The sequence below is a fragment of the Eriocheir sinensis genome, chromosome 5 (genome assembly GCF_024679095.1).
Source record: "Eriocheir sinensis breed Jianghai 21 chromosome 5, ASM2467909v1, whole genome shotgun sequence".
NCBI classification, from domain to species: domain Eukaryota; kingdom Metazoa; phylum Arthropoda; class Malacostraca; order Decapoda; family Varunidae; genus Eriocheir; species Eriocheir sinensis.
This window is the reverse complement of record NC_066513.1, coordinates 15,983,651-15,996,759: the sequence shown is the minus strand read 5'-3', so window position 1 is coordinate 15,996,759 and position 13,109 is coordinate 15,983,651. Positions and strand designations below refer to the sequence as shown.

The 13,109-nt window shown below is 43.8% G+C and overlaps 1 protein-coding gene across 2 annotated transcripts in view; it reads left to right on the top strand.

The window, feature by feature from the left end:
- Window positions 1-10,020, top strand: part of LOC126984659 (WD repeat-containing protein 19-like) — a gene marked incomplete at its 5' end in the record, with an annotated part of 77,723 nt that extends 67,703 nt beyond the window's left edge. For both annotated transcript variants that reach the window (XM_050838528.1, XM_050838519.1), the window contains 1 exon segment: window positions 9,436-10,020. In XM_050838528.1, the coding sequence (XP_050694485.1) occupies window positions 9,436-9,550 (115 nt within the window).
- Between the last annotated feature and the right edge of the window lie 3,089 nt (window positions 10,021-13,109).

Here is a 13,109-nt window from a genome sequence, read left to right as displayed (position 1 = left end):
CCGGCCGGTGTTACGAGAAATACCTCCTCGCAGAAATAAGTCGTTATGATGTCCACCACGAATGTGCACTAGGGGGAAAAAACATTAATTTGCCTGGTTTTGTTCTAGTTTGTCCACTTATGATCTTTGTGAGCAGTGAGTGAAATGTGGAAACTGTAAGCAAGTTGAACCGAAAACATTAGACTTTACAATGATGCAAGGCGACGAGTAAAAAGATTAGTGCATCAGGCAAAGCGTAGATATGAAGAAAATATTGCAGCCAACTGTAAAAATAATCCGAAATCCTTCTTCAGTTACATAAACAACAGAAAGGCGATCAGAAGTGGAATTGGACCTTTAATAAACAGCGACGGTGCACTAGTGACTGACAGCCAACACGTTGCAAACCTATTAAATAATTACTTTTCCTCGGTGTTTAATAATAACAGTCCTCCCACCACCACCACCAACACCAGTACTAATGTAAATCCCGAGCATGCATTGTCTAACTTTGAAATAAAACCCGATGAAGTCCTTAAAGCCCTCAAATCACTTAAAACAAATAAAAGTCCTGGACCTGATAAAGTATATCCAACTCTGCTGAAAGAAGAGCGAAATACTCTCCTCCCTCACAACCGTATTCAATATGTCCTTGCGACAAGGCATTGTCCCTTCAGATTGGAAAAAGGCTAACGTGACACCGATTTTTAAGAAAGGAGACAAAAAGTACCAGGTAATTACAGGCCCATTAGTCTAACTTCGGTTGTAGGTAAGCTACTTGAGGGCATAATTAGAGACAAAATTGTGAGTTACCTTGAAAGCCACTCATTAATTGGGGACTCACAACATGGCTTCCGAAACAAAAGATCCTGCCTATCAAATATATTAACCTTTTATAACGACCTCTTCACTGTTTATGACGTAACCAAATCACTGGACGTAGTCTATCTTGATTTCAGAAAGCGTTTGATAAAGTCCGCATCATAAATTACTTTACAAATTAAAACAAATAGGTATTGACGGTCAGGTAAACCAATGGATCGCGAATTGGTTGAGCAACAGACAACAAGAGTAGTGATTGACGGATTTAACTCAGAGTGGGCCTGTCACTAGTGGCGTCCCTCAGGGCTCGTTCTTGGCCCAGTGCTCTTCATTATTTACATCAACGACGTGGATGTTGGACTCAATAACCGCATTAGTAAATTTGCAGGCGACACAAAGATTGGTAACTCGGTTCTCACTGGCGAAGACAGGCAAAGCCTCCAAGAGGATTTGCACAAAATTTCAACAGTCGGATAGATGGGAGATGCCCTTTAACGTAGACAAGTGCCAGGTCCTTCAAGTTGGAACGAGGAATAAAAAGTTTGATTACGAAATGCGGCGTTAAACTCAAAAGCGTTCAATGCGTCAAGGACTTGGGGGTCGAAATCGCGTCAAACCTCAAATTCTCACAGCAATGCATCGATGCAGCAAATAAAGCGAACAGAATGTTGGGCTTCATTAAAAGAAACTTTTATTTAAGAATAAAGATGTAATACTCCCGCTCTACAACAGTTTAGTCAGACCCCACTTGGAATATGCGGTACAGTTTGGTCTCCTCACCATGCAAAGGATATTGCTAAATTAGAAGGTGTTCAGCGTCAAATTATCCCTTCCTTGCAACAAATCCTAAGAAAGGCTTTCTACCCTTAACATGTTCTCTCTTGAGAAACGTCGCCTCCGAGGAAAACTGATCGAATGTTTTAAAATACTTAATGGTTTCACGAATGTAGACAGATCAACATTGTTTATGATCGATGACACTTTGCGCACGAGGAACAATGGCGTAAAACTCAGATGTAGACAAGTAAATTCAGACTGCACCAAATTTTTCTTCACCAACGTTGTAGTGCGAGAATGGAATAAGCTCCCATCATCAGTGGTCCAGTGTAACACGATTGACTCCTTCAAAAATAAGCTCGACCGTCACTTCCTTCAACTTAATATCAACTAGAGTAGAAATGCAACGTTTTGGAGTCTTCTGATTAATGTAAAATCACTTAGGTTTAAGGACAGACCACCAAGTCTGGACCATGGGGTCTGTGTGGTCTGATTTTCTATGTAAATCTATCTATGTAAATCTCTGAGAGTTATTTTGCAAAGCAGCTGTGGGCTGCGGCAAGTGTACAACAGGCATTGAAAAGTCAATCATTTAATGATTTGTGACAGAAACAGTTATCAGATTATTTAATAACACCCCAAAACTATCCCCCCCCAAAAAAAAAGGTTCGTCTACCAGTGCGAGATTGGCGCAATTTTACCTATACCCGTTACAATACGGCCCCCCCTGTAGAGCCCCACTGCCAACCTGGCGGTCTCAGTGCCCCGCAGTCCATCGCCAAGTGTGTTGTGTGGCTATATAGACAATGTGCAGGCAACATACACAACAAAAAAAAACTATATACTGTACCTACGTTTATTAGGTTTGTCGGTATTAATTTGCTTTGTTTTTATTTTCGTCGCTTATAATGGACTTTCGGCATTAACGGACTAAGCTCCCCCAAATTTGTCCGTTATATCAAGGGTTTACTATATATGAAAAGTATCTGTGCGGGGTAGAAGAACTGGCAGAGACGATACAGAACGCCCGACCTCGAGGAAGCTGATTTAGTAAGAGAGGAGATGTGAAGTTTCCAGTTGAGATTTTGAACTAAGGATAGACCGAAGATGTTTAGTGTAGAAGAAGGTGACAGCTGATTGTTGTCGAAGAATAGGGGATAGGTGTTTGGAAAATTGTGTCAAGTTGATAGGTGGAGAAATTGGGTTTTTGAGGCATTGAAGGACACAAGGTTCTTTTTACCCCAATCGGAAATGATAGCAAGGTCTTAGGTTAAGCGTTCTGCGACCTCCAGTCTGGAGTCTTGCAATTCCTGTTGAGAGGGTCTTCTCTTGAAAGAGGTTGAATAATGCAGAGTGGAGTCGTCAGCATATGAGTGGATAGGACAGTTTGTTATGGAAAGAAGATCGTTGATGAATAACAGGAAGAGAGTGGGTGATAGGACAGAGCCCTGTGGAACACCACTGTTGATAGGTTTAGGGGAAGAACAGTGACCGTCTACCACAGCAGAGATAGAACGGCCGGAAAGGAAACTGGAGATAAAGGAACAGAGAGAAGGATAGAACCCGTATGAGGGCAGTTTAGAAAGCAAAGAGTTGTGCCAGACTCTGTCGAAAGCTTTCGATATGTCTAGCGCAACTGAGAAAGTTTCACCGAAACGGCTAAGAGAGGATGACCGAGTCAGTTAACCCATAAACTGTGCAATTAAGATTTGGGAATAGCTCCTGGGTGCACAATAAATGGCAAAACAATAATCTGGTGGAAAACAATTTTTAGTATTACAACACCCAAGAGAGACATGTTGAGCACCAAATAGTGCAAAAAAAAATAATAATAATTCACTTAATGTGGCAATGATGGCGGGATAAAGGTTGCGGATATGAGGCGACCTTGGGAGCGCTGGTAGTGACGGGGTAGATAGGACGGTGGCAAAGGAAAGATGACACACAGCACAGTCACGTCTGAACATTCTCTTGCCACGAATTATTCATTTCAGTTACAACAAACAAAATATATCACAGGAAACATCACTTTGTCAATTTCGATAATCAACCTCTTGCGCATCATTATCAAGAGGCCAGTCATTAGTCACACCGGCAATATTCTTGTCAAAGTTATGAATCTCTGGCACAAAATATGATCCATCAGACCAGATGAATGGAGTACGCGTTGTCTCATGTCTCTGAGGCTACTGTTCTCCTCTGCCTCCCCCTCCTCTCCCATCCCAGCTGACACCCCTCCCTCACACAGTTCATTAGCTGAGTCTTCTAGTCTGGGAGCTAGCATACATTTAATTCACATCTCGAGTACAAAAGGTTTGAGGTATGGAGTTGTTAGGATGATGGCTGGGGACCAAAAAAATGCAACTCTTAAGTGACACTTTTGGGGACACCACCAGGGGGAGCTGTTAACAAAACCCCCAGATATTGGTTTCAAACACATCTTTGAGTACATTCATCAAACCTGTGCTAAATGACTCTCTGATAGAGTAGGAACCACATGAAATAACTCTTGGGATAAGTCCATTTCTGAGTGACCAGTCCTGCAACATTTAAATCACATCTGGAGTACATCCACAAAACCTATTGGAAAATGTTCCTTGGGTCTTACTGCATCTATAACAACTCATCTGAGTTGTCACCTTTGGGGATTAACCCTTTTCTGAGGGGGTCGAATGTGATCATGAAATGACCACGCCCACATATTGATATAAAGCACATATTACGTACATGCTCAAAACAGGTGCTGAACTGTTCTCTAGTGTGTTCTTCATCATTATGTTGACGTCTGAGTTGTCACCTATGGGGATTAACCCATTTCTGAGGGGGTCAAAGGTGATCATGGAATGACCACGCCCACATATTGATATAAAGCACATGTGAGTGAATGACCCTGTGCTGGAAATCATGCAGGATCCGAAAGAAAGGGATAGCTGGCAGTTGGTAGATGGCAACTATATGCCAATATGGTTTGAAGGGGAACAAATGCCGGCAGGTTTGGTCCCTGAGGAAGGGCGAGATTTGGGAGAGGAGGAGGACCCTGATAACAGCATGGAAATCGCATCATCAGATGAAGAAGGCGCCGAAAGCTCTGATGACGATGAAAGAAGTTAGTCCAAGGTCATTTTCATTTATCATTATGTTCCCACAGATGTCACATAATAATTGTAAACACTGACATGAAAAGTGTTATTTTGAATATGGTTGGATAATTAGCGGGATTAGTTGGCAACAGATGTGATTTTGTTTTTATGAAGTTGTAGGCATGATCAAGAAATTATTCTTGGCATAATGGACTATGCTACTTGGCTTTGATTTAGAACGAAATATAGAAGAGGCACAATTGATGGCAGGAGTTTTCTGGGTGAAGGTCTTTTGCAGAATTATTTACTCATGAATTTCATTTGCTTTGTACATAGTTTGTAATGTTGATTCCTTTGCTTCAGCAATGGCGAATTTTGTAACACAATAAAGTTGTTTCCTAAAGTAGTTCCCTGTATACCTCAATATCAAGCCCGGTACAGAGTTGAATTTACATACTATGCATGCGCTTGGTTGAGATGATAATTTTCCAGTGGGACATTTTCTTTGAATTGATAATGTCAGAAAATTAGTGACAACTCAGAAGTGTACATAATTTGGTAAAGAACATACTAGAGAACACTTGAGCACCTGTTTTGAGCTGATATGTGCTTTATATCAAGATGTGGGGCGTGTCATTCCATGATCACCGGTGACAACTCAGACGTCAACATAATGATGAAGAACACACTAGAGAACAGTTCAGCACCTGTTTTTCATGCATGTAATTATTTATATCAATATGGTTAATCCCCAAAGGTGACAACTCAGATGAGTTGTTATAGATGCAGTAAGACCCAAGGAACATTTTCCAATAGGTTTTGTGGATGTACTCAGATGTGATTTAAATGTTGCAACTGGTCACTCAGAAATGGACTTATCCCCATGGCGGCAGAGTTATTTCATGTGGTTCCTACTCTATCAGAGAGTCATTTAGCACAGGTTTGATGAATGTACTCAAAGATGTGTTTGAAACCAATATCTGGGGGTTTTGTTAACAGCTCCCCCTGGTGGTGTCCCCAAAAGTGTCACATCATCCTAACAACTCCATACCTCAAACCTTTTGTACTCGAGATGTGAATTAAATGTTTGCTAGCTCCCAGACTATTCTCTTATACCCCCATTGTAGTTTTCCTCATCTTTCTGCCACTCTGAACCATCGGACAGTGATGATGGTGTCAGTGAGTGACTAGGCTAGGTAGTAACTTTACGCACTGTTGGAGAGGCAGAGTGTCTGTGACGGTGACCTTAAGCGCCAGAAGCATGCTCACGGCCTCACGCTTGCCACACTTCCTCAGACCAGCTGAATCTGATGGTTGAATGCAATCTGAATCACTGTTTCTTTCAAATTTGTCTACTACAATCTTTCTCTTTACCAATACTTTCTTTTTACCCCCTCCTGTGCCTCCCCCTCGGTCACGACCACAGGAGCTATAATTATTATTATGAGACTGGTTGGCATCAGTAGATGACATAATTCTACTCTCCATGGCTGCTAAAGAGCAACTAATATGACGATGGTGACTACATGGTGCGAAAGAGGGATGATGTTGCCACACGAGGTTCTTTGGAATATACTTTGGCATTATGGGAAATATAAATATTCACCTTGGAACATGTGTCATCTAAGATGTCTGGCACAGTCTAACTCATAGCATCTTGAGATGTCTGGCACAGTTTACGGGTTAGAAGAGCAAAAAGATCGCCAATAGAATGCCCTTTGCAGAACCCGTACAGGCGATTAGATAGAAGATCAGAAGTGGAAAGGTGCTTTTGAATCTTCCAGTTAAGGATTGATTGAAAAGTTTTAGATAGACAGGAGTGTAAAGCTAAAGGGCAGTAGTTTGAGGGATTGGAATGGGCACCCCTCTGAGGGCCGCTTTCACAGTCATTTTGTTTGTTTTGATCGTTACCAATGGCGGCGATCGGTGCTATAGTATTTCCTCGTGAAACTGGCTGATAGGGTATTTGTGAATGTGGGGTTAGCCTAGCCCCGCACCTTACCACACACACTCAACACCTCTCGCTTCCTCTGCAGCCGCCACTACCCCATCAGCCAGTTTCACGTGGAAAACTATAGCGATGATCGCCGCCATTGATAATGATCAAAACAAACGAAGTGACTGTGAAAGCGGCCCTTAGGCACAGTCTGTATGAATGCGTGCTTCCAGCAGGAAGGAAAGGTAGGTGTTGATAGGCAGAGGCGAAAAAGTTTGACCAGGCAGGGTGTCAGCATGGAAGCACAGTTTTTAAGGACAATTGGAGGCACTCCATCAGGTCCATAAACCTTCTGAGAGTTGAGGCCAGAGAGGGCATAGAAAACATCATTCTTAAGAATCTTAATAACAGGCATAAAGGAGTCAGAGGGGAGATGAGCATGAGGAATATGTCCAGAGTGGAGTTTTTACAGAAAGTTTGAGAGAAGAGTTCAGCCTTAGAGATAGATGCGACGGCGGTGCTGCCGTCAGGGTTAAGGAGAGGAGGAAAGATGAAGAAGTGAAATTGGAGGAGATATTTTTGGCCAGGTGCTAGAAGTCTCTGGAAGAATTAGAAAAAATGCATTTCTTATGGATGAAATAGCTTTTGATAAGTCGAAGAATAGATTTGACATGATTCCGGACAGAAATGTAAAGATCATGGTTAGCGGGAGTGCGAAGGCTCTGGTACCTCTTGTGAGCTGCCTCTCTATCTTTGATAGCATGAGAACAAGCATAATTAAACCTAGGCTTTTTAGCATGAGGAGTAGAGAGAGTAAGTGGAATGTGTGCCTCCATTCCAGAGACAGTCACCTCTATGATGCGATGGGCACACACAGAGGGGTCTCTCTCCTGGAAGCAGTATTCATTCCATGGGAAATCAGAAAACTACATCCTCAGGTCATCCCACTGAGCGGGAGCAAAATGCTACAAGCACCGCCTCTTCGGTGGGACCAGAGGATGTACAGGAGCGATAGGACAGGATACAGAAATAAGGTTGTGATCGGAGGAGCCCAACAGAGAGAACAGTTTGACAGAGTAAGCAGAAGGGTTAGAGGTAAAGAAGAGGTCTAGTTTATTGGGCCTGTCTCTAAGACGGTCAGGAATTTGTGTAGGGTGCTGAACCAACTGCTCTAGATCATTGAAGATAGCAAAGTTGTAGGCTTGTTCACCTGGCTAGTTAATGAAAGAGGATGAAAGCCAAAGCTGGTGGTGAACATTGAATCTCCTAAGATGGAGATTTCAGCAAAGGGAGAATGGGTCAAGATGTGCTCCACTTTAGAATTCAAGTAGTCAAAGAATTTTACAAAGTTAGTAGAGGTAGGTGAGAGATAAACAGCACAGATGTATTTAGGAATAGAATGACAATGAAGTCTTAGCCAGATGGTGGAAAACTCTGAAGAGTCAAGGTTGTGGACACGAGAGCAAGTGATGTCGTTGCATACGTAGAAGCAACATCCAGCTTTAGATTGAAATCTAAGATAGAGATAATAGGAGGGAAGAGAGTATAAATTGCTGTCAGTAGCCTCAGAAACCTGTGCTTCAGTGAGGAAGAGAAAGTGAGGTTTAGAGGAGGAGAGATGGTATTCCACAGAATGAAAATTAGAGTGAAGACTGCGAATGTTGCAGAAGTTAATAAAGAGAAAGTTTGAAAAGGTATCAAGACACCTCTTAGGTCGAGGGCTGAAAGTGAAGTCCACTCTGGGGGCATTTGCAGTCCCCACCCCAGGCAGGGACCCTGAGGCATTGTTAACAAAAGCCATTTTGAATTTGAAAATTTTTGGAAATGTTGTGTGTGTTGTTGGTATGCAGTGTGATGTGGAAAGAGAGGATCTGTCTTTAGAAAGCAAGTTGAACTACTCTCGGTGTTGAGACAATAGGGAAACAGAAAGTTAGGACACAAGAAGGGTCTTTGGTGGGCTTGAAGCATCCTCCTTGCTTCCCATATATACCTCACCAAGAGTGGCTTACGCCCGTTTCAGGAGGTGTCTTCCTATCTACTACATTGCTTCATCTTCATTACAGCTTCTGTTTTATTATGTTTTTCCACCATCGATAAACAAGTTTTTTGTCATATTTTAAAAGAAAATTCATGCTTAAAAGAAATGAAGCTGTTTCATCATCATCTCCAATATCTTCACCAAGATGTATGCCCTACTTCCCACAACTAAATTAATGCCTAGATAGAGTAGTGACAATCTGTGATTTGGATGCTGTTTTTTTCCCATTTCTTGCTGTGCTCTTCAGACAAATGCACATGCTCCCCTTTGCATTTCCTTGTTTCACAACCATACTGGCAACTGGACTTATCAACCCAGGAAGAAAGAAGAGAAAGAGGAGACTTGATAGCATTGTACAGGAATACAAATGGAATGGAAGTGTTGGATAGAAATTATTTAATCAAGATGGAAGGGAGGAGGCAACTAAGGACATAGCAAGAAATTGAGAAAGGGGACTTGTTTCAAAGACAAAGAAGTACAGTTTTCCATACAGGAGTGTGGATACATGGGATGGACTTAGCAAAGACATTGTTGAAGCGGGCAGTGTCCATAAAATGAAGGAAAGCTTGGCCAAATATAGATTCGGAGACAGGACTGGGCGACTTTGAGCTCAGGTCCTGTATATTACAAATAGGTAAATACACACACTCATCTATTTGGAGTAAGGAATACAGCTGGTAAACAATTTGATATATCCAATATCCACTTTGTCTTCTTTTAATATTAATGCAAGAAGGTTTCAATCTGAAGTGCATGTAACTGCCAGTATCATATTTACCATATTCATTTTCTTCCTTCTATAGACTGGTAGAGGATGGGGAGAGTTGCCCCATGTGCAGTACCACCCTGGATGTCAACAAACTCACACCATCAGCAAACTGGAAGTCCATAATTCTCAATATAGAAGCCCCGAACTAGCTTTCAGGTAATACAGGTTAAACAGCAGTTGGCATAAAAACTTGGACTGTATCCTAATTTTCGCAATAGAGTATCTAGTCACATTAACAAAGTCATACAAATTATGACGTGAAGTTTCAATTGTGTAATGCTTTAACATTATTATATAAATACATTTTACAATTTGAATAATTACAGGAACTGAACTAAGAATATCTCAAATTATCATGTTTTATATGGCAGCCCAGTAGTGAACACCACTGAGTGCTGGTCACCTTCATGTCCACAGTGTGGGGCTGGGGTGTCAGGTATAGGCTGCAAAAGTGCCCTCTGGCAGGGTGACCTTTTAGCTCATCGGTGGCATATTTGGTATGCTGCCCAGACTTCTACTCAGAAAGCTTGGGTTTGCGTTTCTCTCTCTCTCTCTCTCTCTCTCTCTCTCTCTCTCTCTCTCTCTCTCTCTCTCTCTCTCTCTCTCTCTCTCTCTCTCTCTCTCTCTCTCTCTCTCTCTCTCTCTCTCTCTCTCTCTCTCTCTCTCTCTCTCTCTCTCTCTCTCTCTCTCTCTCTCTCTCTCTCTCTCTCTCTCTCTCTCTCTCTCTCTCTCTCTCTCTCTCTCTCTCTCTCTCTCTCTCTCTCTCTCTCTCTCTCTCTCTCTCTCTCTCTCTCTCTCTCTCTCTCTCTCTCTCTCTCTCTCTCTCTCTCTCTCTCTCTCTCTCTCTCTCTCTCTCTCTCTCTCTCTCTCTCTCTCTCTCTCTCTCTCTCTCTCTCTCTCTCTCTCTCTCTCTCTCTCTCTCTCTCTCTCTCTCTCTCTCTCTCTCTCTCTCTCTCTCTCTCTCTCTCTCTCTCTCTCTCTCTCTCTCTCTCTCTCTCTCTCTCTCTCTCTCTCTCTCTCTCTCTCTCTCTCTCTCTCTCTCTCTCTCTCTCTCTCTCTCTCTCTCTCTCTCTCTCTCTCTCTCTCTCTCTCTCTCTCTCTCTCTCTCTCTCTCTCTCTCTCTCTCTCTCTCTCTCTCTCTCTCTCTCTCTCTCTCTCTCTCTCTCTCTCTCTCTCTCTCTCTCTCTCTCTCTCTCTCTCTCTCTCTCTCTCTCTCTCTCTCTCTCTCTCTCTCTCTCTCTCTCTCTCTCTCTCTCTCTCTCTCTCTCTCTCTCTCTCTCTCTCTCTCTCTCTCTCTCTCTCTCTCTCTCTCTCTCTCTCTCTCTCTCTCTCTCTCTCTCTCTCTCTCTCTCTCTCTCTCTCTCTCTCTCTCTCTCTCTCTCTCTCTCTCTCTCAGCGCTTGCCCTCACCCCCAGGCCCTCACCCTTCCGTGCGAACCACCCTCGTGTGCACTGAACTGTACTGTACTGGTTGCTGTGTGCCGTGTGCTATTTCGCGTCGTGCTGCGTACTGCTTATTGTCAACCGAGTTAGCTGCCAGAGAGGTGTGCTGTTTGCTGTGCGACCACGTGCTTCATTGGACAGGATTAAGTGGTGCCCTTATTTGGACGACCTCTCTCCGCCTGTATCGACCCGCTCGCCGTAGCGCCCTGTAAAACATATATACACCTATACACAAAACACAGTGTTACACTCTTTCCGCCACATTCTTTATATATTTCCAGATTCCACTCCGACGCCACTTCCTACGCAGGTGTTCAGACCTACCTGACCTGACTTGACCAGATTATTCCCCAGAGACCAGTAATCCTCCTCCCTCCCTCTCGCGTTTCGCTCCTCCTCTTCTCTCGCCTCCCCTCCATTGCCCTCCCCTCTCTCTCTCTCTCATTACTACCCCCACTTGCCCCTCTCTGTCTCTCCTTCCTCCTCCCTATCTCGTTCCCACCTCTCTCTCTCCCCTTTCCTTCGCCCTCTTCCTCCCTCCATCCCTATCTCCTCCCTCGCCTTCCCATCTCTCTCTCTCTCTCTCTCTCTCTCTCTCACTTATTCTCGCTTATTCACGCCGTCCCTCTGCCCTCTGAAAAGAAAAAGCAAAGCAAATATATAGATACCTCCTCCTTACCAAGATGGCGCTCAAGAAATGTTAAACTTGCAGGAAACTTCTCTGGTCATTTCTTCTCAGGACGATCGACCGTCTGCAAGATCTGCCTGTTGACTCAGCAGATGGAAACGAGACTCCTTCAACAGGACGAAAGGCTGACGGCTGGCGAGAAGAAGATCACCGAACTAACAAGTACTGTTGATACCTTGCAGGAGTTTATCCAGGCCAACATCGTCGCCCCTCCTGCAATTGACGCCTCATCACCCTCCTCACCTGCACTCGATGCCCAGCCACCTTCCGAAGAAGGCACGTCACAGGAACCGGTAGAGCTGACGCTGAATGCTTCACCCCGTGAGAGGAGAGCCAGACCCGCCCTAGAGCCATTTATCCTACTCATTGCTACAACAGATTTGCCATACTGGAGGAGGAGGACGAGGAACAGAGCACCTTCTTGGTCGGTGACTCTATGATTCGCCATCAGGTGGTTGAATTCTGTGGCAGAGTCCCCGTCGTAGGCGTAACTACTGTTATCCTGGAGCTGGTGTTGACGACATCACAGCTGCACTGGACGAGGTCTCCGCTGTGGCCTCTAATGACTCACTCTTTGTTCTCCACACAGGTACAAACAGCGTCACCACGACCGGTCTGAGGAACTGCTGGACAAGTACCGTAGGCTCATCCAGCAGTATAAGACTAAATCCCTAATATTTTGATTTCAGGAATTCTACCACGGACATGGGATGAGGGCGACTTCTACAGTAAGGCCTTCAGCCTCAACAACCGCCTGCAGACTCTCTGCGGAGAGCTTGACGTCGAATTCTTTAACGCCTGGAACGATTTCTACGGCCAGAGTAGACTTTTCCAAAGGGACGGCATACACCTGTCCCCATCGGGCAGCCAGATTTGGAAGGCTCCTCAACAACGCCGTCGTAACGCCCGAACAACAAACACGACTCTCAGCCACGTCCTTCCATCCCGCCCGTGTAAATAGACACCTCACACCGCAACAGACTCGTAACATTGAACCCTCCAGTACCTCTATTACCAAGCTTCAAGATAACCTAAGAGTCCTTAGTTTCAATGCGCGTAGCCTAAGAAACAAATTTGATGAACTGCGATGTCTTGCTCTGACAGAAAACTTTGACGTAATTGCTATAACCGAAACATTTATCGACACCACTAATATTGATTTAAGTTCCGAATATAACATAGATGGCTACAGATTCTTCAACAATGATCGTGTAAACCGTAGAGGGGGTGGTGTCGCCCTTTTGTCAAAAAGCTACTTGCAACCTACTGACAAAACACCAAGAAACAGTAACGTTGAACACTTGTGCGTCGAGTAAACATTGCAAAAGTCAATTTAAATATATCTGTCACTTACAGGCCTCCGGGGCAATCACTTGATGGCGATCTTGAAATGTACAGCGTCTTAAGGCAGTCACTTAATAACAGCGACTCACTGATACTAGGAGACTTTAACCTCCCCATATCGACTGGGCGACACTGTCGGGTACAGAAGGTGAGTCCCATAGAATGATCGAATTTCTAGAGGAAAATTATATAAGCCAAATGGTTTCTGAACCAACTCGACAAAATAACATACTT